Here is a 20,072-nt window from a genome sequence, read left to right as displayed (position 1 = left end):
AAGGATATGTGGAGATGAGGTGAGTTAAATTACTTACACATATGGGTATTTATACTCACCAACATATATGCATCAATGCATGGCTTTCAACCTTGTTTCATACGTTAAACGTGGTCTAAGTAGCATTCAAATATTGAAGAAAGTATTAAGCTTAAGGCGTCGTGCAAACGTACTTAGGGTATACAAGAGAAGGAAAAACTACTATATATTATACACTTCCAGGAAAGTGTTAATTAATTACAATTCTCATTCAAGAATAATATTTTTCCATAAATCAAGTCGGGGAGCTTATTCATTTTTTGTTTTTGTTTTTGTTTTTGTGTTTGTGTTTGTGTTTGTGTTTGTGTTTGTGTTTGTGTTTGTGTTTTCCCATATAATGGAACACATTTCGAGCACAAAGAAATCAAACGCTATATACTACGTACCATTTTATGGGTTTCTCGTAATGTTAATGTATAAGAAATTTGGAAAACCTCATAGCATGCCTAGCTCTTTAGAACTAATATACCAGATGATACTTAAATTTCTGTTACTGAATATCAAAATATCAAAAACTAGATGTATTTGCTGTCAATTTGACCCAAATATAGTTTGACCAATAGATGTCTAGAAGAGCGACCTTGGCCTTTTGTGTTATACTAATTTGGTCTTTAGACTCGTTATTGGTCCTTTGATTAAGCAAATAGTTCGGATTTATGTATAACTTAGTGACTAAAATATCGAATATTGAGGAAATATCGAAGGTCCCAAAAATGAAAATTTCGATAGAAATATCGAGGAAATATCGATATTGATAAATATTGAAGAAAAATGATAGAAATTTAGAGAAAACATGAAATTTTGAAATGAAACTTTAAGAGATGTTTATTTTATTAATTATCTAGTTATTTCAAATTAAAATGTTGAACCAACATTATGACATAATGAGAACCAACATTATGACATAATGAGTTATAATAATTTAAGGTGAATACTACTATAACTCGACTATAGCTGCCTGAGTGCCTTCCAGTATAAATCGACAAACTACAAGGATCTTAAACTATAGTCAACACGACCCACTCGCAAATCATATAAGGAAGTCAAATATTTGAAATTATGCTAAGGCTTTGGTTGATTGAATTGTAGCATTTGTTAGAAGGGGAGACATGGAAAGAATGTTATTAGTCTTTCAATATATGCATTTAATATTGAGTTTCATGTCTTCTTTTTTTTTTTTTTTGGAATAATTGAGTTTTATGTCATAGAGAAGTGCAGTGTCTAAATGTCTAATAGTAGTTTTATTACCGGAGACATGCTCAATATATACATAAGAAAAATTTATGTAATAGCATTTCTACTAACGATTAGAATAAAATAGTTTAGATTGCAGACAAGTTTGTCCAGTGCCAAAAATGAGACTCTAAACTTCAGTGATCTATTTTCATGATCTGATCGATAAACTTCAGTCATCACCATAAGATACGTTCGTAGCTCACACAAATAAATTGAATTGAATTTGCTTGTGTCAAAGTAGTATGAACTTGTCGTGTAAAAGGTTAGCATGTACCGACTTCAAATATTCAACATTCAGACCCTCCCACACACTTTCAGATCAAATTAATCTCAGTCAAAAATTGCGCAGCAAGCAAGTAATCGTGTCAAGTAAATAAATTTCATGAACAGGTAGGTCAAAGATGTATATGCCCGTCCCTCTAGTGAAAACAAGTCAACCTTTTACATTAGCTAGCTAGTAATTAGGAGTGCAGATATTCTAGCCTACAATATTGATACAATTCTTCTCTCTGCTTCAGCCAATTGGTAATTTTTTTCTTCTTCTTTATCGAAACGGTGAATAATGCAAAAAGTTATGTATAATTTCCCATCTGCCCATCGTTATGGAGCACACAGGAAGAATATTACTTAAGCAATTTCACATATTTAACATATTAAAACAAAAAACATACAGATTATAGAACTAAATAACATAGAAGAGAAGAGACACTACACCAATTTTTCAATCAGACGACAGTTTTTCACTGTCGTCTGATTATAGACTTTGCTATTGTCTATCTCAATGCCGTCTGATACATGGATTAGACAATATCAAAAAACTGTCGTCTGATAAAGTTTACTACAACAGCGACTACTATGCTGTCTGTTGTCTGAACACCAAGAAAAACAACAGCGGCTTATATACTTACTGTTGTCTGAATTATGTGCCACACAACAGGAGCTTATATGCTTGTTGTTGTCTGAAGGCTGTGCCAGACAACAGGGGCTTATATGCTTGCTGTTGTCTGAAGGCTATGCCAGACAACAGGGGCTTATATGCTTGCTGTTGTCTGAAGGCTTAGTCAGACAATATGTACTTGCAAATCCCATTGTCCATCCATTACTGATACTATAGATTTCTCCAAAAAACTGTTATTTGTTGTTTTGCTGGACAATGACTTTCTCGTTCTTTTAGTCCTTATAGTATTATAGTTAGATGGCTCATACAACAGTTTTTGTTAGGCATATTGGACAATAGTTTTTAGCTGGATTGAACGGTATGATAGACATTCAAAATGACATCACATCCAAAACACATTCATTTATGTTAAAATCCGATACATTCATCCATATATCCAACAAAGTCATTACATCAACAGAACTAGCTAGTTTTCTAACAAAATTTAGTAAAATGTTGAAACCAACCAAGTCTTGAAGAACACACTTTATGATGACAATGAAGATGCCAGCAGAAGTTGCATCAACAACAACCTTTACTTTCGCATCAACAACAGCCTTTACTTTCGCTGTTGAGTGGCAGCCGTCTTGTAACTGCTAATATGAACACCAAAGTATGCAAGAATAAGACTATTAATAAAGTTCACTGGTAAATTGCTACTAAACTGCTAATGATTAACCATGCATTCTTATAATTAATAGTCACAAAAAGATAGCAAATTTACCTTCTGAAGTTTCTCAAGAGCAGGAATAGCATCAGTTTCAATAGTATTAGCAGCATCACATTCTCCTGCAACTTTGCTTGATGAGAGTTCATCCTGTCATTACACCAAGGAATAGCTAATGATGGACTTCAGTACTGGAATAAATAAAAAATTTGACTTACCATAACTTTCTTAAATTCCTCGAGATTGGTTGCTAGTGTTTCCCACTGGAAACTGATATTTGGTAGGTTCAAACACCCTTTTCCCCTAACTTTTGTCTTCGACTCAATGACAGTTACTTCCTTGTATAATCTATGACCTATTATTGTATTTCCATCATACCTGACATAAATATAGAAAGTGATATAAAAACCAAATTTGCTATTAAACACATGAAATTCATCGTAACATATCAAAACATTACCAATAAGAAGTCCTCTTTTCGTCTCCTCCTATCTTATCTTTGCGGAATGAAGAAATTTCAGTTCCTTGTTTCAGAGCATCATTAATATAAGCCACTGCATCATCTTGCTGGATACAAAAAGAATGAGTTAATTATTTCACACAACCAGAAACTAAAGGGAAAAACATAACAGACACCTGAATATACTTGGAACATGTATTGACATGTTCAGGCAACAACAATTGGTAACATAAAGCTAGGATATCCGGTATGTACACCACTTGACATTAATAAACAGAAAAAATAATGACAAAGGAGTAAATACATCGGCTCGGAGTTCACAGAGTGCTTTTAACATTAGTAAACGCTCTGTCGGATCAAGTCCTTTATAACGTGCTATCTCCTCTCTGCAGGGAAAAGAGATTGCCTTTAGTTGATATCACTTTTTGAATCATATTATATATAGTAAATCTAGCTTGTTTCAGTACCCTTTAGCTACCACGAGTGGAATCTCCCCCTCAGCAACATGCAGTAATGTAATCACATACCAGTGAACATTTTAATCATGAATTACCACTCTGACATATATTGCTGGAACAAAAATCTCTTCCTTTGTACAAATAGAACTTCCTTCATAGCTCATAAATTGCTGGAACATATTGAGAAGAGATACAATTGAAAGACTGTGACCAATGGCCTTAACAGTAGAAGTTGGATTCATTTATTTTTCTTGAAGTTGTAAGTTATCAAGCCTGCTCAAGCAAATTAACATTTAGTAGTATTCTTAAATGGCCAAAGATATATACAAATTATGACTTCCGCTACATTCTCAAAAGTCTCTTAGCCTAAAATTATATACCATAAGTTGTCACAAAGACGTGGATGGATTATAAAATATTGTCTAATATCTGCAGAGTATGGACTTAGACTAGATTCTTTACTATATATCAAGGCGCGCGTCAATAATACCTAAGATATCTTGAATGTTAAAAATTATTTGCGCATGATTGATTATCTACTTTCAAAAACTTAAGTACATATACACATTTCATTACATTATACTAAGCATAATATTCAGAGATAAGTTTATTTCACCACAAAATGAGAAGTAGAATAACTGCAAAAGAAACTGAAGTGCATGATACATTATACTGGTCATACCTCTTAACATTAGTATTTGCAAGACATCCAAAATAGTTGTAGTGAAACACAACCTCAAATCGATACTTGAGCCCCGTCTGAGAAGTACGGTTGACACAAAAGGTCCACAACCACATTTTGGCCCACATTCAAACACTACATCCTTGGCTTCAATTAATCTGGAAGGTAAAACAGAAACAGGTACAGTATTAGAAAATCAAATGCTATAAACCACTTAATATTAGATGTTTATGTAGCATTTCTAGGATAGCATGTTTGATGCAATTCTCACCTGCCACCATCACGGTGCACATATGGAAAGTCAGAGCCGTTAAGTTTGGCACATTGGCAGGTCTTGGAATCTACACAACTTCCTTTGCAATTGCATCCAGTGGCATCTCTGGGAAGCTTCACGTTTTGCGCAACTTGAATAGACTTGCAATACGTGTAACTTGAAATTGAGGGATATAAAAATATCCATGAAAAAGTTCCACCATTGCAACTGAAGAGGGCAAAGTAATTTGATAAGGAAGAATGACTCAAATCAACAAGACAACTGGATGAAATTTGAATTCCAACTTGCCTATAAACATTTTTTTATTCATAGTAACAAGTATTACTCCATGAACATGATCAACTTGCCTGTAGGAGCAACAGGCGGATCATCGACCAAATTGCTAGCTGGAATGGCAATATCCTCTAGACCCCCAGTTATGTCCTCGCACACCAACCTTAGACGATAAAACAACAGAAAGTATTAAGAGCTGAATTGCAACTCAGATTTCAATTATTTGTAACAAATTATTCTCCAAATAAAATCATATTTCTGATATAGATTGTGGTACACGTCCATTAACAAATTGAATTTGTCAGAGGAGTTAAAAATCATATTAAAGAGAAACCAAAATCTCACCCAATTTTAAGAATTATTCTCCAAAAAGAATTGATGAACAGGTCATTAATAACCATGAAATTGAAAACTTTAAGAACCAAAATTTTATTCGTGTTCATTGGGAATTCTGATGTTTCAAATGCTAGTTACTTTCAAATCAGCATTTCATTTGCACTTTTCAAGTATAGCAAACTAAATTAATACTGAAACTCAAATGTATAAATCTTAGCAATGTAGAAATTGAATTAATATATGCATACCATTAAGAGTCACGATGTTCCGGTGCTTTATATCTCCCATTGCTTCAAGTTCCCTCTCAAATCCTCGATCTCTATCTGCACTTCCTCTGTTCCCTCCCATTGCTTGAAGGAATGAATCCATGGAAAAATTAAACATCTTAAAAGAGCTTGAAACTCCAATGCTTTTCAGTTTCGTTTCACTTTTGATCCGCTTAGAATACAATGCAGTGTTCCAATCACCCTAATACATCATCTCCATATATATGAGTACCATATTTGTATACCAAAGTGAGTTAGTTATGAGGTTTCAAACTATACTATAACGTTGATGGAAACTTGAACAGATTTAATTACCTTTATTCTCTTCAAGCTTTCATTTGTGGCCCTCTGATTCACACAGTTCCTGCACAGAGGATGAATAAAAGAAATCAATATTCAAGCATCTCCACTCAAATGTATTAGCCTAATTCAGCAACCCACAAATTCATTAGACTGCAAATTAGATAAAGCTAGATATCTATATAGGTACGTAGTTGGCTAGTAGCTCCTCTCTTCGATCAAATTTTTCGTTTTGGTATAGGTCTCTTCAGTTTAATCAGTAACACACTAACACTAACACTAACACAGGATTTTACAGTGAGGAAAATTTGCCTCACACTCCTTATACCACATCAAACGATGGACTTCGATATCATTCCAAATTCCAAGCAATGATGTCAAAATTGGTATTTGAATTAAATGAATGACTAGCTAGAAAATTACACGCACAAATTCAGCAAATCCAACCCACCCAAGAACTGGGATTTATCAGAATTAACAATTTCATTAGTTTTAACAATTTCAATTTGGGTTGTATCAATTTGGAGATGAATTGGGTTGTCTTAGAATACCTCTTTAACATCCTAGATTCGGTGGAGTGACTGGAGTGAATAACCCAGCAAGGCAGCAACTGATCATGCCTCAAGGGCCGAGCTGCCGAAGAACTGATGAAGATCAGAAACTTCAAAAAAAAAAAAATGGAATATTCAAATATAAAGGAGAAGAAGAAGAAGAGAAGAAGATGAGGAGAAGAAGACGGAGAGGGTGAGAGAGATACCTGGAGGCTGGACCGCTGGAGCTCAGAGACGGAGAGGAGGAGATTCAACTGGAAATCCGAAATCGAACCCGGAACCCATTTCAACAATTCAACTATACAATTCAACAATCGAACCCGGAAATTACAGATTAGAATTTTAGAATTCAGAAACCCAGAAGGCCAGAACTTCAGAAGAGAAGAAGAGGAGGACTGGAGGAGGAGGAGCCGTCGCCGACTCGCCGAGGAGGTTAGGAGGAGGAGAAGAGTAGGAGACGGAGAGGGAGAGGGAGATAGTGAGATACCTCGAGCCTGGAGGCGGAACTCTGAGACCGGAGAGCTAGAGAGGCGGAGACGGGTTGCTGGACAGAGTGATAGACTCTCCAACCCCGAGTTCGGCGGCCCTGCAACAGCCGAGGTGGATGAGGGAGAGAATCGAACGGAGGCCCTGCAACAGCCGAGGTTGAAGCCAAATTGGGCAGGTGGACCTGTACAAGACGGCTTCCGATCCTTGTATCGCGGGACGACCTCTTCATTCTAGATCTTGGATTGGATGCAATCCATCTGAGAGAAGTTGATGGCTGAGGATTGAGGGCTGAGAATAGTGAGTATATTGAGATCCAGTAGTGATAGCTGAGGATTCGTGAGAGAGCTGGTTGGTGAGGTTGGGTGAGATGGATGGTGATTCTGAGTGAGAGGGATAGAGAGAGGCGCGAGCTCAGGTTTTGGACTTTTGGTCGAACGGTGGGAAGTGAAAATTGAAAATTTGGCTAGGTGTTAATTATTAACTGGGCGCCAACTTATTGAACCCTAAATCTCAGACAACATCAATTCAAGTACATTGTTTGAAAAATAGTGGCACGACAGACAACTAAAAACTGTTGTTTGAATAACAATCAGACAACATCTTTCTCAACCATTATATTACTAGCAATTGCACAACAGAGAAGAGAAGTAATAAATGTTGTGTGATTAAAAACAATCAAACAACATCTTTTATCCACCATTGTGTTAATCAACTTTGGACAACATCATATAATAACTGTTGTCTGAATTAATTCATTCAGACAACATAAAAAAAATCAACCATTGTCTGAAATGCTATTGCACAAGAGCCAAGAAAAAACTGTTGTTGGAATCGAAAACTTAGACGACAGAATATTTCTTGCTGTCGTCTGATTAATTCAGACGACAGTTAAAATGTTTGCTGTCGTCTGATATGTGTTGTCTGATTCCGAAATTGGTGTAGTGAGATCTCATATTGTTGGTTTGCATGACGCTTCATCATGCAAGAGTAGATGGGATCAATCTCCCCTGGATCATGGTCCAGATTCAACAAATTTGTACTTCTTTGGTGTCATGTTGCTGCATATGATGTATAGTACGTGGTTAAGTTTTTACCTTTGTTTTAGACATATATGGTCACTTAAATACATGTTATAGGTCCTTTAATATTAAGTGAGTCATACATGTGTTTGTTATGCAGCATATAATACGCATCATATGAAAAATTTCTAGTGATATATATATATATGTAGTGCGCATTTAGAGTTTAGGGTCACTTTTCGGTCGCATATCCACATCTCGACCGTTCAGTTTTTAGGTACTACTGTATAGATCATCTCTGCAAATTTTCAGCCAAATTGATGATCGTTAAGGCATTGATAACTGCTTTAAAGCTAGTACGGTTCAGGTTGACAGATTCAGTCCGTCAATTGGTTTAAGCGAGTTAGATACCTTAACAATCATCAATTTGGCGGAAAATTTGCAGAGATGATCTATACAGTAGTACCTAAAAACTGAACGGTCGAGATGTGGATATGATACCTAAAAGTGATCGAAAACTCAAACTTCATACGTTAATTTCAAAGCGGAGCTCCGCTCTGGATAAAATCTGTATATATATATAGGGAAATTCTACGGTACTTGTATGTATCTGATACACTCATTTACAAATCTGACAACAATTTTGTTGTCATTGTGGTAAATAGAGTTATTTTTTGGGTAATTTTAGTTCTATTACAGGTAATTACTCCACCTACGATATTTTTACAAGTTTATGAACAAATTGTTTTCGATGTAGTAACTTGGTTCAATTATATGTAAATGTGTAAAACAAATGTGATAACTTTGTTGTTAATGTTGTAAATTTGGTTCAATTAGATGTAAATGAGTGTATGATAGACATCCAAGTACTCTAGACAACCCCTATATATATATATATATATATATATATATATATATATATATATATATTTCATATCATGATTGTACTAGAATTCAAATATACATACATATATATATATATATGTTCAAGTAAAACCCTAATTTGTGTTTGGCCCAAACTCTAGGTTACTTGACCTAGTGATAATATGGTTTAATTAGAAGAATCTAGAGATTATCTTTCCTTGTATGATTCAGACTCTATGTATTGTAATCCTCTATATAAAGAGGCCCCTATTATCAATGAGAATACACAGCGATTTTCTCTCAATTTCTGATTCCCTAAAACACGTTATCAGCACGAGCCCTAACCCTAAGCCTTAGAGACCAAAACCCCAGCGACCCCGCGACCCCAGCGATACCGCTACACCGCTACACCACGACCCCGCGACACCGCCACACCACAACCCCTTGACCCCCCCCCCCCCCCCCCCCCCGACTCCGTGACTCCCGCGACTTCGGCTACAGAGCACCGCATCAATAGCTCTGCTATTCTAAGAGGAAAACTTTTCTAAAAGTTCCCGTTTTTGAAGTTTCCATTCTTTTCTTCTTTTTCTCGGGGACTTGCAACCTCCCTTCTTCTACCCCCATTTTCTTCTTCATAGGGGAGACCAAAAAGCCGAACTGTGGGGGTTCGTGCTCACTCCAAGCTTGGAGCTTGAAGAGTCCTCCAAACTTAGAGTTTGTTGAGAAGAAAACGATCGACCACATACATCGTTGTTTCGATCTAATCCAAAACCCCTCTTGGAATCGGATTTTCTTGGAAGCGACTACGCTAAGAAAATCCCTAATTTCTTAGAAGCGACTACGCTCAGAAATTTAATAGTTTTTCGTGGTAGCCTTTTCGCTCCGAAACTAACCTAATCTTGTGTTGTTTTTTTCAGGATGAGTAACCTGAACAAGTTGAACTTTGTTCCACTGGAGACAACTGGCGCTAGATACCATAGGTGGGTCCGAGATGTGCGCCAACATCTTAAGGCTGATGGACTTCTGGGAGCCATCCAAGAGCCTAGTCAGGTGCTCTCCGTTGAGCAAGCTACTGCTTTTGAAGCAAATCAAGCTAAAGCCATCATTCTCATGACAAGGCACATGAATGACGCGCTCCAAAGTGAATACCTCAATGAGGAGGACCCAAGAAAACTATGGGTAGAACTTGAGCAGCGATTTGGCAACGTTCGTGACTCCCTGCTTCCTGATTTAGAAGTGCGATGGCATAGCCTCCGCTTTTGTGATTTCAAGTCTGTGCTTGATTATAACTCGGAAGCCCTTCGTATCAAGTCTCTGATAGAGTTTTGTGGCCAAGCCATAACTGATACGATGTTGATCGAGAAGACCCTCTCTACCTTCCCCGTCTCTGCCCTGATGATTTCAAAGAATTATCGGATTGATGTGAATGCAGGACGTATAACAAGGTTTCATGAGCTCATTGGCGCCATGAACGTAGCTGAAAAGCACGACAATATTCTTGTGAAGAACTATAATGCTAGACCCGTGGGAACTAAGTCTATTCCGGAGTCTAACTATAGTCGCGCTCCCAAGGGAGGATGCAAGGAGCGAAACCCTAAGAGTAGGGACAATTCTGGACGTTCTGGTCCATATTCTCGCCCTAAAGAGGAAGGAAATCGCCTAGAGAGGCGTGCACGGAACCGTGGAGGTCAACGTGTGAAGAGAGAGAGGCGGAGCCTCCGACCATGGTGGTAACGCCACCAAGAGCATTGGTCGTCCAAATCGCGCCCCAAAGGCACCTCGATCAAGGGAGTCTGACCATAATGATGTTTGTTTTCAATGTGGATCAACTGAACAATGGGCCAAAGCATGTAAAACACCCCAGAATGTTGCAAACGCATACAAGACGTATCGTGAAGCAAGGGAAGCAAATTACATGGAACAAGAAGATCAAGATGGCGATCTCGATCTAAGGGTGGAAGACTACAAGGATCAAGACCCAGAAACTGGCGATTTTGATTAAGTCTTTTTATTTTCCAAGAGATGTAGGCAATTGCCATATTATTTTGTAGTAGATGCCAATGGTATTAGTTTTTCTTCAAAGTAGGCGTACTCAATGTAAGTGTGATGTCTAGGAAGGTTTTGAGATAAGTGATACTTAAGCGAGCTTTGCTCCACCGACATCTCTCTACTCATCTGGTTAAATTTACATTGGAATTACTGAAAGGGAGTTAGATGACTACCATTGTTCTGCATTAGCTAGTTTATTGGATTAGATTTTCTTTGATCAAAGAAACAATGATGTAATTCCGTTTGGCTTATTAATAAAAGTTGAGTTCTTTTCTTTATGAATCCTTTTTAATTATGAGCTTTTCTTTTAGGAATGGATGAACTTCAATGTCTTGCGGATAGTGCGACTACGCACACCATTCTACGACATAGGCAATTATTCTTAGAGATGTTGCCTACATATTCCTCTGTGACTACGATCGCTGGGCCATCAAGTTTAGTTCAAGGACATGGAATGGCCCAATTCCTATTGCCAAATGGCACCTTGATTAAAGTCACTGAAGCTCTCTACGCTCCTAAGGCAAATCGAACCTTATTGAGCTTCAAAGATATAAGAGACAACGGATTCCATGCGGAAACGAATAATGAGAACGGAAAAGAGTTCCTTTGCATTACCTCTAATGATTGCGGACGAAAGCGCATCTTAGAGAAGCTTACGTGTCAATCTAGTGGACTTTATGTCACTACAATTCGACCTATTGAATCCAATAATGTCATAAGAGAAGATCTCTTGGATTCAGACACATATTGGCTTTGGCATGACCGACTAGGACATCATGGTCGTGATATGATGCTCCGTATACTAAAGATTTCACACGGACATCCATTCTTCAGAGTGAGAATAAGCATGAATCGAAAATTGATTCCTGGATTGAGCAAGACCGCAACAATTGCAGCATCTGGCGCTGCAGCCGTCTTGAGGCGCCATAGAGCCGCTCAAGTCCCATGTGATGACGCCACTAATGGCTCCAACCATGAGCATGACGCCATGGTTGTTCCTCCCAATGACCATGACGCCATAATTACCAATTCCCATGGCTTTAACGCCATGATGGGAGATGTAGTCACACACTTTGCTTCTAATAGCGCTACAGACGCTCAGGCCCAACCAAAATCCTCATTGGTTGCTTCTAAGGCCCCTCGCTCATTTTGCAAAGCCTGTTCCTTCGGGAAATTAGGACCGAGACCGTCCTATGCAAATGATCCTAAAATACTCATCCCGTTCTTACAGAGAATCCAAGGGGATATCTGTGGACCAATTCAACCATCATGCGGACCTTTTAAATACTTTATGGTATTGGTTGATGCGTCGACAAGCTGGTCACATGTCGCGCTGTTGTCCACTCGAAATGCTGCTTATGCTAAACTCCTCGCCCAGATTATCCGTCTACGGGCTCACTACCCTGACCATCCTATTAAGTCAATTCGACTTGATAATGCTGGGGAGTTTACATCGAAAACTTTCGATGACTATTGCATGTCACTGGGGATTGATGTAGAGCATCCAGTTCCCCATGTTCATACCCAAAATGGTCTCGCAGAAGCCGCTATCAAACGACTTCAGCTAATAGCGCGGACATTGGTTATGCGCACCAATCTCCCTGTTTCTGCTTGGGGATATGCAATATTGCATGCAGCGACGCTAATTCGTCTACGACCCACTGCAACCCAATCTTACTCTGCGTTACAGCTAGTGACTGGGTACGAGCCTGATATCTCGCACTTACGCATTTTTGGGTGTGCCATCTATGTGCCTATTAAGCCGCCACAGCGTACTAAGATGGGTCCACAACGACGAATGGGCATCTATGTTGGCTCTGAATCTCCAACTATCGTTTGCCACCTTGAACCCTTGACAGGCGATCTCTTTACCGCAAGATTTGCAGATTGTCACTTTGATGAGACAGTCTTCCCATCGTTAGGGGGAGATAAGAACACAGATGTTCAACAGGAACGACATGAATTGTCGTGGTATGTCCCCACTATGTCTCATCTCGATCCCCGTACCGCACAGTCCGAACTTGAAGTGCGACAAATAATTGAGCTCCAGACCGTAGCAGACACTCTGCCTGATACGTTTTCTGATGTTGCCAAAGTGACGAGATCACACATACCTGCTGCAAACGTGCCTGCAAGGATCGATGTCCCGAATACTGGACATGACGCCACTCCTGTGACACCAGGAGATGGCGCCATTGCCCAGCATGGCAATGACGTGGCGTCTATGGCCGCAGGTCCCGCAAGGAAGCGCGGTAGACCAATTGGTTTGAAGGATACTCGCCCTAGAAAGAGAGCGAATGAGGCACAAACAAATCCTTTGATCATCGATACTCAAAATCCGTCCCATAAGAATGTTCCGGATTATGGTTATGTCCAAGAGACATCATTGGGGGACGCCTCAATGTCAGAACCTATCCCTGAGAACGTAGAGATCTCTGTAAATTACACTAGTGTACATGGGACGTGGGAAAGAAACTCCATCATCATTGATGATGTATTCGCGTATTCAGTGGCACGTGAGATTATTGAGACCGATGACTTCGAACCACGCTCCGTTGATGAATGCCAACGTAGAGCTGACTGGCCAAAATGGAAAGATGCGATCCAGGCAGAACTTTATTCTCTAGCGAAAAGAAAGGTATTTGGCAAAGTCGTACCAATACCGCCCAACACCAAACCAGTTGGTCACAAATGGGTATTCGTTAGAAAGCGTAATGAGAGAAACGAGATTGTAAGATACAAAGCTCGTCTTGTGGCGCAAGGCTTCTCACAACGCCCTGGAATCGACTACGAGGAGACCTATTCTCCCGTAATTAACGTCATAACGTTCCGCTACCTTGTCAGTTTGGTAGTTTCCGAAAAACTTAACATGCAGCTTATGGATGTGGTTACTGCGTATCTATATGGGGATCTAGATACAGATATGAAGATTCCAGATGGAATTCAGTTACCCAAATCAAGTGGCTCTAAACCACGGAGCGCGTTTGCTATAAGGATGAAACGCTCACTATATGGATTGAAACAATCCGCACGGATGTGGTATAACCGTCTAAGTGACTACTTGATTGGAAAGGGATATGTCAACAATGAACTATGCCCATGTGTGTTCATAAAAAGGACAAGTTCCGGATTTGCAATAGTAGCGGTTTAGGTCGATGACATGAACATAATTGGCACCCTTAAAGAGTTAAGGGAAACCGCTGAACACTTGAAATCCGAGTTTGAGATGAAAGATCTTGGGAAAACACGGTTTTGCATTGCCTCGGTTTGGAACTTGAGCACCGTAGAGATGGTATCCTGATTCATCAATCAGCTTATACCCAAAAGATGCTTAGGCATTTCAATACTGACAAGATTAAGCCTTCAAGCACCCCAATGGTCGTCCGTAGTCTTGATCCAAAGAAGGATCCATTTCGTCCAAAAGATGACGATGAAGAAGTGCTAGAGGCAGAAGTGCCCTACCTAAGTGCAATAGGCGCATTATTGTACTTAGCACAATGCATAAGACCAGATATCTCATTCGCTGTGAACTTGCTAGCTAGATATAGCTCTGCGCCAACACGACGCCATTGGACTGGTGTTAAAGATATCTTTCGATACCTAAGTGGTACGATCGATATGGGCTTGTTCTATCCCTACAGAGAGAAGATGGATTCGGACCCATCAAGTGTCAGGGGCGCCATACATGGTGGACTGCGTCCCCTCTCCCCATCCCAAAACGATATAAGTGTTTTGGAAGGTTTTGCTGATGCTGGGTACCTCTATGACCCACACAAAGGTCGCTCCCAAACTGGCTATGTATTCACCATGGGAAAGACCGCGATATCTTGGAGGTCTACAAATAAGCAGACCTTAGTCGCTACCTTTTCGAATCATGCAGAGATTATTGCTCTTCACGAAGCAGTTCGTGAATGTATATGGCTTCGATCCATAGTTACGCATGTTCGAAGCAATTGTGGTCTGAAGTCTACCACAGATGAGCCAACGAGCATTTATGAGGATAATGCTGCTTGCATTGAACAAATGAAGCAAGGCTACATCAAAGGCGACAACACCAAGCATATATCACCCAAATTCTTCTACAATCAGCAACAACAGAAGCTCCTCAAGATCAAAGTGAACCAGGTTCGATCTGAGGACAATGTGGCAGACTTGTTTACTAAGTCATTGCCCAAATCCACGTTCGAGAAACATGTGGCAAGAATTGGCTTGCGGAAATTATCTGAACTCCCATGATCGTAGTCATCAGGGGGAGGCGCAGACATCAGGGGGAGATGTTTACATGTTCACCTCGAAACGTGAAGGGTGTGTTGTGCTCTTTTTCCCCTTCGACCGAGGTTATTTTTGTCCCACTGGGTTTTTGTTACTCGGCAAGGTTTTTAACAAGGCAACGAGAGAAGCACCGCGTTTGGGCAACACAATGGGGAGTGTTCAAGTAAAACCCTAATTTGTGTTTGGCCCAAACTCTAGGTTACTTGAACTAGTGATAATAGGGTTTAATTAGAAGAATCTAGAGATTATCTTTCCTTGTATGATTCAGACTCTATGTATTGTAATCCTCTATATAAAATAGGGGTCTCTATCAATGAGAATACACAGCGATTTTCTCTCAATTTCTGATTCCCTAAAACAATATATATATATTTTGTAGTTTCCTCCTGGCAAAGTATATATCCACATATCAATGCCAGAACTCCATCCAGTTCTTCTCACCTTCTTTTCGTAATTGACTAGTTTTAAACTTTTAATGGTATATATATGATGATAGTTTATGTACGGATGTACCGCAGTGTTAACTCCTAATGCACTGTATATGATGATAGTTTATGTTCTTTTCCTACTCATGAGCAAAAATGCTTGCTCCGGCCGGTTATTTCAAGATCTCCTCCTCAAGTGCACTATATTATTTCAATGTTTCCCCATGAAACAACGGGCCGGCCAGTGTATCAAGAAACTTCTATATGCATTCTATTTGATGACTTCTATGTAACATGCACTTACAAGAATTTAGCTGAGAGTTAAAATTTGTTGAAATAAGTATTTGGGTAATGTGAGTCTTCCAAGTGAAATTTATGCACTGTAGTCAATCTGCAGTTATATTCCAATTTGACTGTGGAGTAGTTTGTACAAAAGCTTGCGTTTTAGGTGATGAAGACTTAATGATTCACCATTTCCGGTAGGGGCCGGGTACCGCAATCTATTTAATTTTCTTTTCTTTTCTGATGAAGAAACTTATTAAGTCATGCTATACGAGATTAGTTCCTTAAATAATTAAAGGCTGGTCAACTGCAGTTGCCGTGAATTGTACGTGATTATTATGAAGTATGTTAGAAGACTTTTGACAGTATACATTGCCGTATCTTTTATGCTTCCAGTATTGTATGGTTTCACAATTACGATAATAAACCAATAACACCTACTGAGATAAACAATTCAAATCAGATGAAACCTATGGCATAATTAAGTCGGTATTCCAGTCAGCAAGCCATCGTCAATGTGTATATATATACACGAACACAAAGACATACATATATCCCACTAGTCCAGTTAATTAACATGGCTCATTGTTTCCTTCTTTTTGTTATCGGATTCTGTTACATACTGGGTACTACCACTAATATCCATGCATGCAGCCAAACTGAACGCACTTCTCTCTTGTCCTTAGTCCTCACTCTTTCTTCTCCCTCTTCCTTAATTGGACTTCCAATGACTGTTGCCGCTGGCAAGGCATCAATTGCGATGCGGCTGGTTGGGTCACCCATCTGTCATTGCCCTTCAAAGGGCTCACACTCAAACAAGGTACTACTTTTCCTTCATCAACAGTAGTACTTGGAAATCTCACACATCTCACCCACTTGAATCTCTCCCACAATTCACTAGATCATAGTGTTGGTTCCTTCTTGTCCTTGAGTCATCTTGAGGTACTTGATTTGAGCTCTAACCTTCTTTCTGGGGAGCTACCACTTTCTCTACCATCCAGTATACGAATGCTGGATTTGTCCAGCAATCAATTCAGTGGTCCAATTCCATCTTCATTCTTCAGACAAGCAAGGAATTTGACTAGTTTCTTGGTTAGCAACAACACCTTCTCAGGATCTATCCCGTCCTTGGTTTGTCTTCACTCTTCTCCTTTAATTAGTGTATTGGATTTTTCTTTTAATGAATTCAATGGCAGTTTGTCCAGTGGACTAGGAGAGTGTTCCAAACTGAAAGTTTTTCGTGCCAGGTACAATAACCTCTCGGGAGTACTTCCAGAAGATATCTACAATGCTGCCAAACTTGAAGAAATTGCAATACCTCTCAATTCACTTGATGGAGTCATTAGTGATAGAATTGTGAACCTCACCAACCTTGCAATTCTTGACCTCCAAGTCAACCACTTGAGGGGTGTGCTTCCTCTCAATTTTGGGAAGCTTTCCAAGTTGAAACTCTTGCTCCTTCATTAATTTGAACAATTTTGAAGGTTCTCTGCCCCCATCTTTGATGAATTGCACAAACCTTATAGAACTAAATTTATTAGGCAATCAGTTCCAAGGGGATATTTCCACGCTTAATTTCTCAAAACTTAGTCAACTTACTAGACTTGACCTCCTGTCCAATAACTTGAATGGCAGTTTGCCAATCAGTCTTTACTCATGCAAGTCCCTGAAAGCAATTCGACTTGGTGGAAACGATATAGAAGGACAAATACAACCTGAGATTCTATCATTGAAATCCTTGTCCTTCCTCTCACTTTCTTACAATAGATTGAGCAATATCACAAATGCAATGAACATATTGAGGCATTCCAAAAGTCTCATATTTCTATCCTTTGCATTTAGTTATGTAGCAGACGAGGAAAGTCCAGCTGATTTCAGCATAGCTGATTTTGATGGGTTCCAAAGTCTTCGAGTTTTGGATTTGAGTGGTTGTAACCTCACCGGTGAGATGCCTGCATGGTTATCGAAGCTCAAGAATCTAGCAGTATTACACCTATATTCTAATAAAATCACAGGGCCAGTTCCAAGTCAACTGGGGACTCTCCCAAGGCTGTTTCATATACATTTGGGTTCAAACAGAATTGCAGGTGAATTTCCAAAGCAACTTTTGAGACTACCTATGTTGGTATCTAAATCTAAACAAAATGCAGATCATCATGTTTATGATCTTGAACTGCCTATGTACGCAACAAGTAATGGTCGAATAGGTCAGCCATACAATTCTTTGTCATTCTATCCACCGGCGATATACTTGGGGTACAACAACATACATGGAAGTATACCTATTGAAATCGGCCAATTGGACTCTCTCCATCAGTTGGGGCTTGACCATAACAACTTCACTGGCAACATTCCAGGCCAAATATCTAACCTCAAAGACTTGTTTTATTTGGATCTCTCCGTGAATCATTTGTCTGGAGAAATCCCATCATCATTGACTAGTCTGCATTTTTTGTCATTTATCAACGTCTCCTACAACAATCTGGAAGGGCAAATACCAACAGGCACTCAGTTCCAAGGCTTTGATGTATCTGCATTTGAAGGGAACCCGAAACTTTGTGGTCTTCCACTTCCAAATGAGTGCCAAGCACTTAAGGGATTTGATCAAGATGTGGACAAGGAGCATCAAATTTTTTGTCATTTATCAACGTCTCCTACAACAATCTGGAAGGGCAAATACCAACAGGCACTCAGTTCCAAGGCTTTGATGTATCTGCATTTGAAGGGAACCCGAAACTTTGTGGTCTTCCACTTCCAAATGAGTGCCAAGCACTTAAGGGATTTGATCAAGATGTGGACAAGGAGCATCAAATTCCATGGTTTTATGTTTCTGCTGCGCTTGGGTTTATTGTATGATTCTGGGGAGTCTGTGGTTCATTGATTTTCAACAAGACATGGAGATATGCATACTTCCGATATCTAGAAAATGTACAAGATATGTTCTACGTAATGATGGCTGTGCGTATCACCAAGATGAACATGAATTTGTAATCTCCCTACTGTTGGTAAAATAAGGTACCATGTTTGTTTGTTTCATTTAGTTGTCTTTTGCAATGTTCAACTCAATCTTTCTGATCACAACAAATTTACTTGTGTAAGCTTGTTAAGTAGATTTTAGATGTATACATCTGCACTTGTTTCCCTTGCATTTCCTCTGCACAATATGGCTCAAATGGGACCATTGCTTATCTTCTTTGAGATGAAAACTCAGTAAACGGTAACTGTCTAGTAAAGAGTGAGCTAGCCTCAGTAATCAGAATCATTTCTTGGTTTATGACTTCATGTACCTTGAACTGGTTTAGGGCCATATTTTCTTCAGAATGATTTTCAGAAGCTCAAATGCCCTCTTTGGACAATTTTCTTACATGCATGCACTATTCTTTTTGCGGCAAGCTTACACAAGTTTTCTTCATGCTCAACATTGTCTGCACCAACCAAGCTTTTTTTCAACAAATGCTGCCACCAAAGTTAGCTAACTTATATAATGTAGCTTTGGCTCTTTGCAATAATTAGTCATGAAGATCTTGACAGAAAGGGGGGGGTCTCATTTTTGAAGTTCCAGTTAGCAACTTGGCACTGTATGGACAGAAACCAAACCAAAAAAAAAAAATCTACAGCATCTCCACCCTCCCTCAAAACCTTGACCTTAAATGACCCAAAATGTACTTTGCTAACCTTTTCTTGGATTAGGTTTGATGGATAGGAATCTGCTAAACAAGTTGATCAGTTCTAAAAAGTACACAATGTATTTGTAGATAATGTGGGGTACTTGCAAAAGGATATGGGGAAAAAATTGACCTTAGCATTGAAGCTCGATCTTCCTAAATTTAACTTCTCAGTTCAATTTAAAACGTAGGGGTGTGGAGAGAAATAATCGACCTAGCGCTTTGTTAGGGGAGAGAGCAGCCGCCCACGCGGTTTGCTTCTGAATCTTCCTTCATGAATATGGAGGATTTGGGTGATTCCGGTGGTGCGGTAGGGATCTGGCGTAGCAGCGAGGGTTGCTTGCCTCGTTTCTCTTCCATGCGCCGGAGTTACTATGGTGATTCTCGAGGCCATTGGAGGCTCGGATGGTGTCGCTTTCCACTTCTGGTGGTGGACGAGCGTCGTACGATGGAGGCGAGTCTTGGTCGCGTACGGCGGTTCTGGATTCGCGTCTGGAAGGTTGATATGAGCGACGTTGGGAGGCGTGT

At 39.4% G+C, this 20,072-nt stretch overlaps 2 protein-coding genes and 1 pseudogene across 2 annotated transcripts; 1 reads left to right on the top strand and 2 right to left on the bottom strand.

Moving 5' to 3' along the window:
* Window positions 1–2,544: 2,544 nt before the first annotated feature.
* LOC133737759 (DDT domain-containing protein DDR4-like) lies at window positions 2,545–3,934 on the bottom strand. The gene is made up of 6 exons (XM_062165256.1): window positions 3,807–3,934; window positions 3,644–3,725; window positions 3,340–3,446; window positions 3,098–3,257; window positions 2,937–3,029; window positions 2,545–2,805 (listed from the first exon to the last, which is right to left on the bottom strand). Exons 2-6 carry the CDS (start codon window positions 3,674–3,676, stop codon window positions 2,545–2,547), a joined length of 654 nt encoding a protein of 217 aa, XP_062021240.1. The 5' UTR covers window positions 3,677–3,725; window positions 3,807–3,934.
* A 983-nt stretch (window positions 3,935–4,917) lies between these two features.
* LOC133737758 (uncharacterized) lies at window positions 4,918–11,936 on the bottom strand. The gene is made up of 7 exons (XM_062165254.1): window positions 11,874–11,936; window positions 6,967–7,198; window positions 6,686–6,777; window positions 6,480–6,589; window positions 5,944–5,992; window positions 5,611–5,830; window positions 4,918–5,189 (listed from the first exon to the last, which is right to left on the bottom strand). Exons 1-7 carry the CDS (start codon window positions 11,934–11,936, stop codon window positions 5,170–5,172), a joined length of 786 nt encoding a protein of 261 aa, XP_062021238.1. The 3' UTR covers window positions 4,918–5,169.
* Window positions 11,937–16,456: 4,520 nt separating this feature from the next.
* LOC133737757 (receptor-like protein 3) lies at window positions 16,457–18,760 on the top strand (annotated as a pseudogene).
* Window positions 18,761–20,072: the final 1,312 nt, after the last annotated feature.

The sequence above is a fragment of the Rosa rugosa genome, chromosome 3, assembly GCF_958449725.1.
Source record: "Rosa rugosa chromosome 3, drRosRugo1.1, whole genome shotgun sequence".
Classification (NCBI taxonomy): domain Eukaryota; kingdom Viridiplantae; phylum Streptophyta; class Magnoliopsida; order Rosales; family Rosaceae; genus Rosa; species Rosa rugosa.
The sequence above is the reverse complement of the archived record's forward strand: the minus strand, read 5'-3'. Positions and strand labels throughout refer to the sequence as shown.

Excerpts from the sequence above, each read along its gene's own strand:
- LOC133737759 (XM_062165256.1), bottom strand. The coding sequence starts at position 3,676 with ATGTTAAAAGCACTCTGTGAACTCCGAGCCGAT. Across the intron at positions 3,258-3,339 it reads GAAAAGAGGACTTCTTATTG|GTATGATGGAAATACAATAA; the intron begins GTAATGTTTTGA and ends TATTTATGTCAG. Across the intron at positions 3,030-3,097 it reads AGGAATTTAAGAAAGTTATG|GATGAACTCTCATCAAGCAA; the intron begins GTAAGTCAAATT and ends GTGTAATGACAG.
- LOC133737758 (XM_062165254.1), bottom strand. The coding sequence starts at position 11,936 with ATGGGAATTGGTAATTATGGCGTCATGGTCATTGGGAGGAACAACCAT. Across the intron at positions 6,778-6,966 it reads GTTCCGCCTCCAGGCTCGAG|TTGAATTGTTGAAATGGGTT; the intron begins GTATCTCACTAT and ends TGAATTGTATAG. Across the intron at positions 5,831-5,943 it reads AAAGCTTGAAGAGAATAAAG|GGTGATTGGAACACTGCATT; the intron begins GTAATTAAATCT and ends ATGATGTATTAG.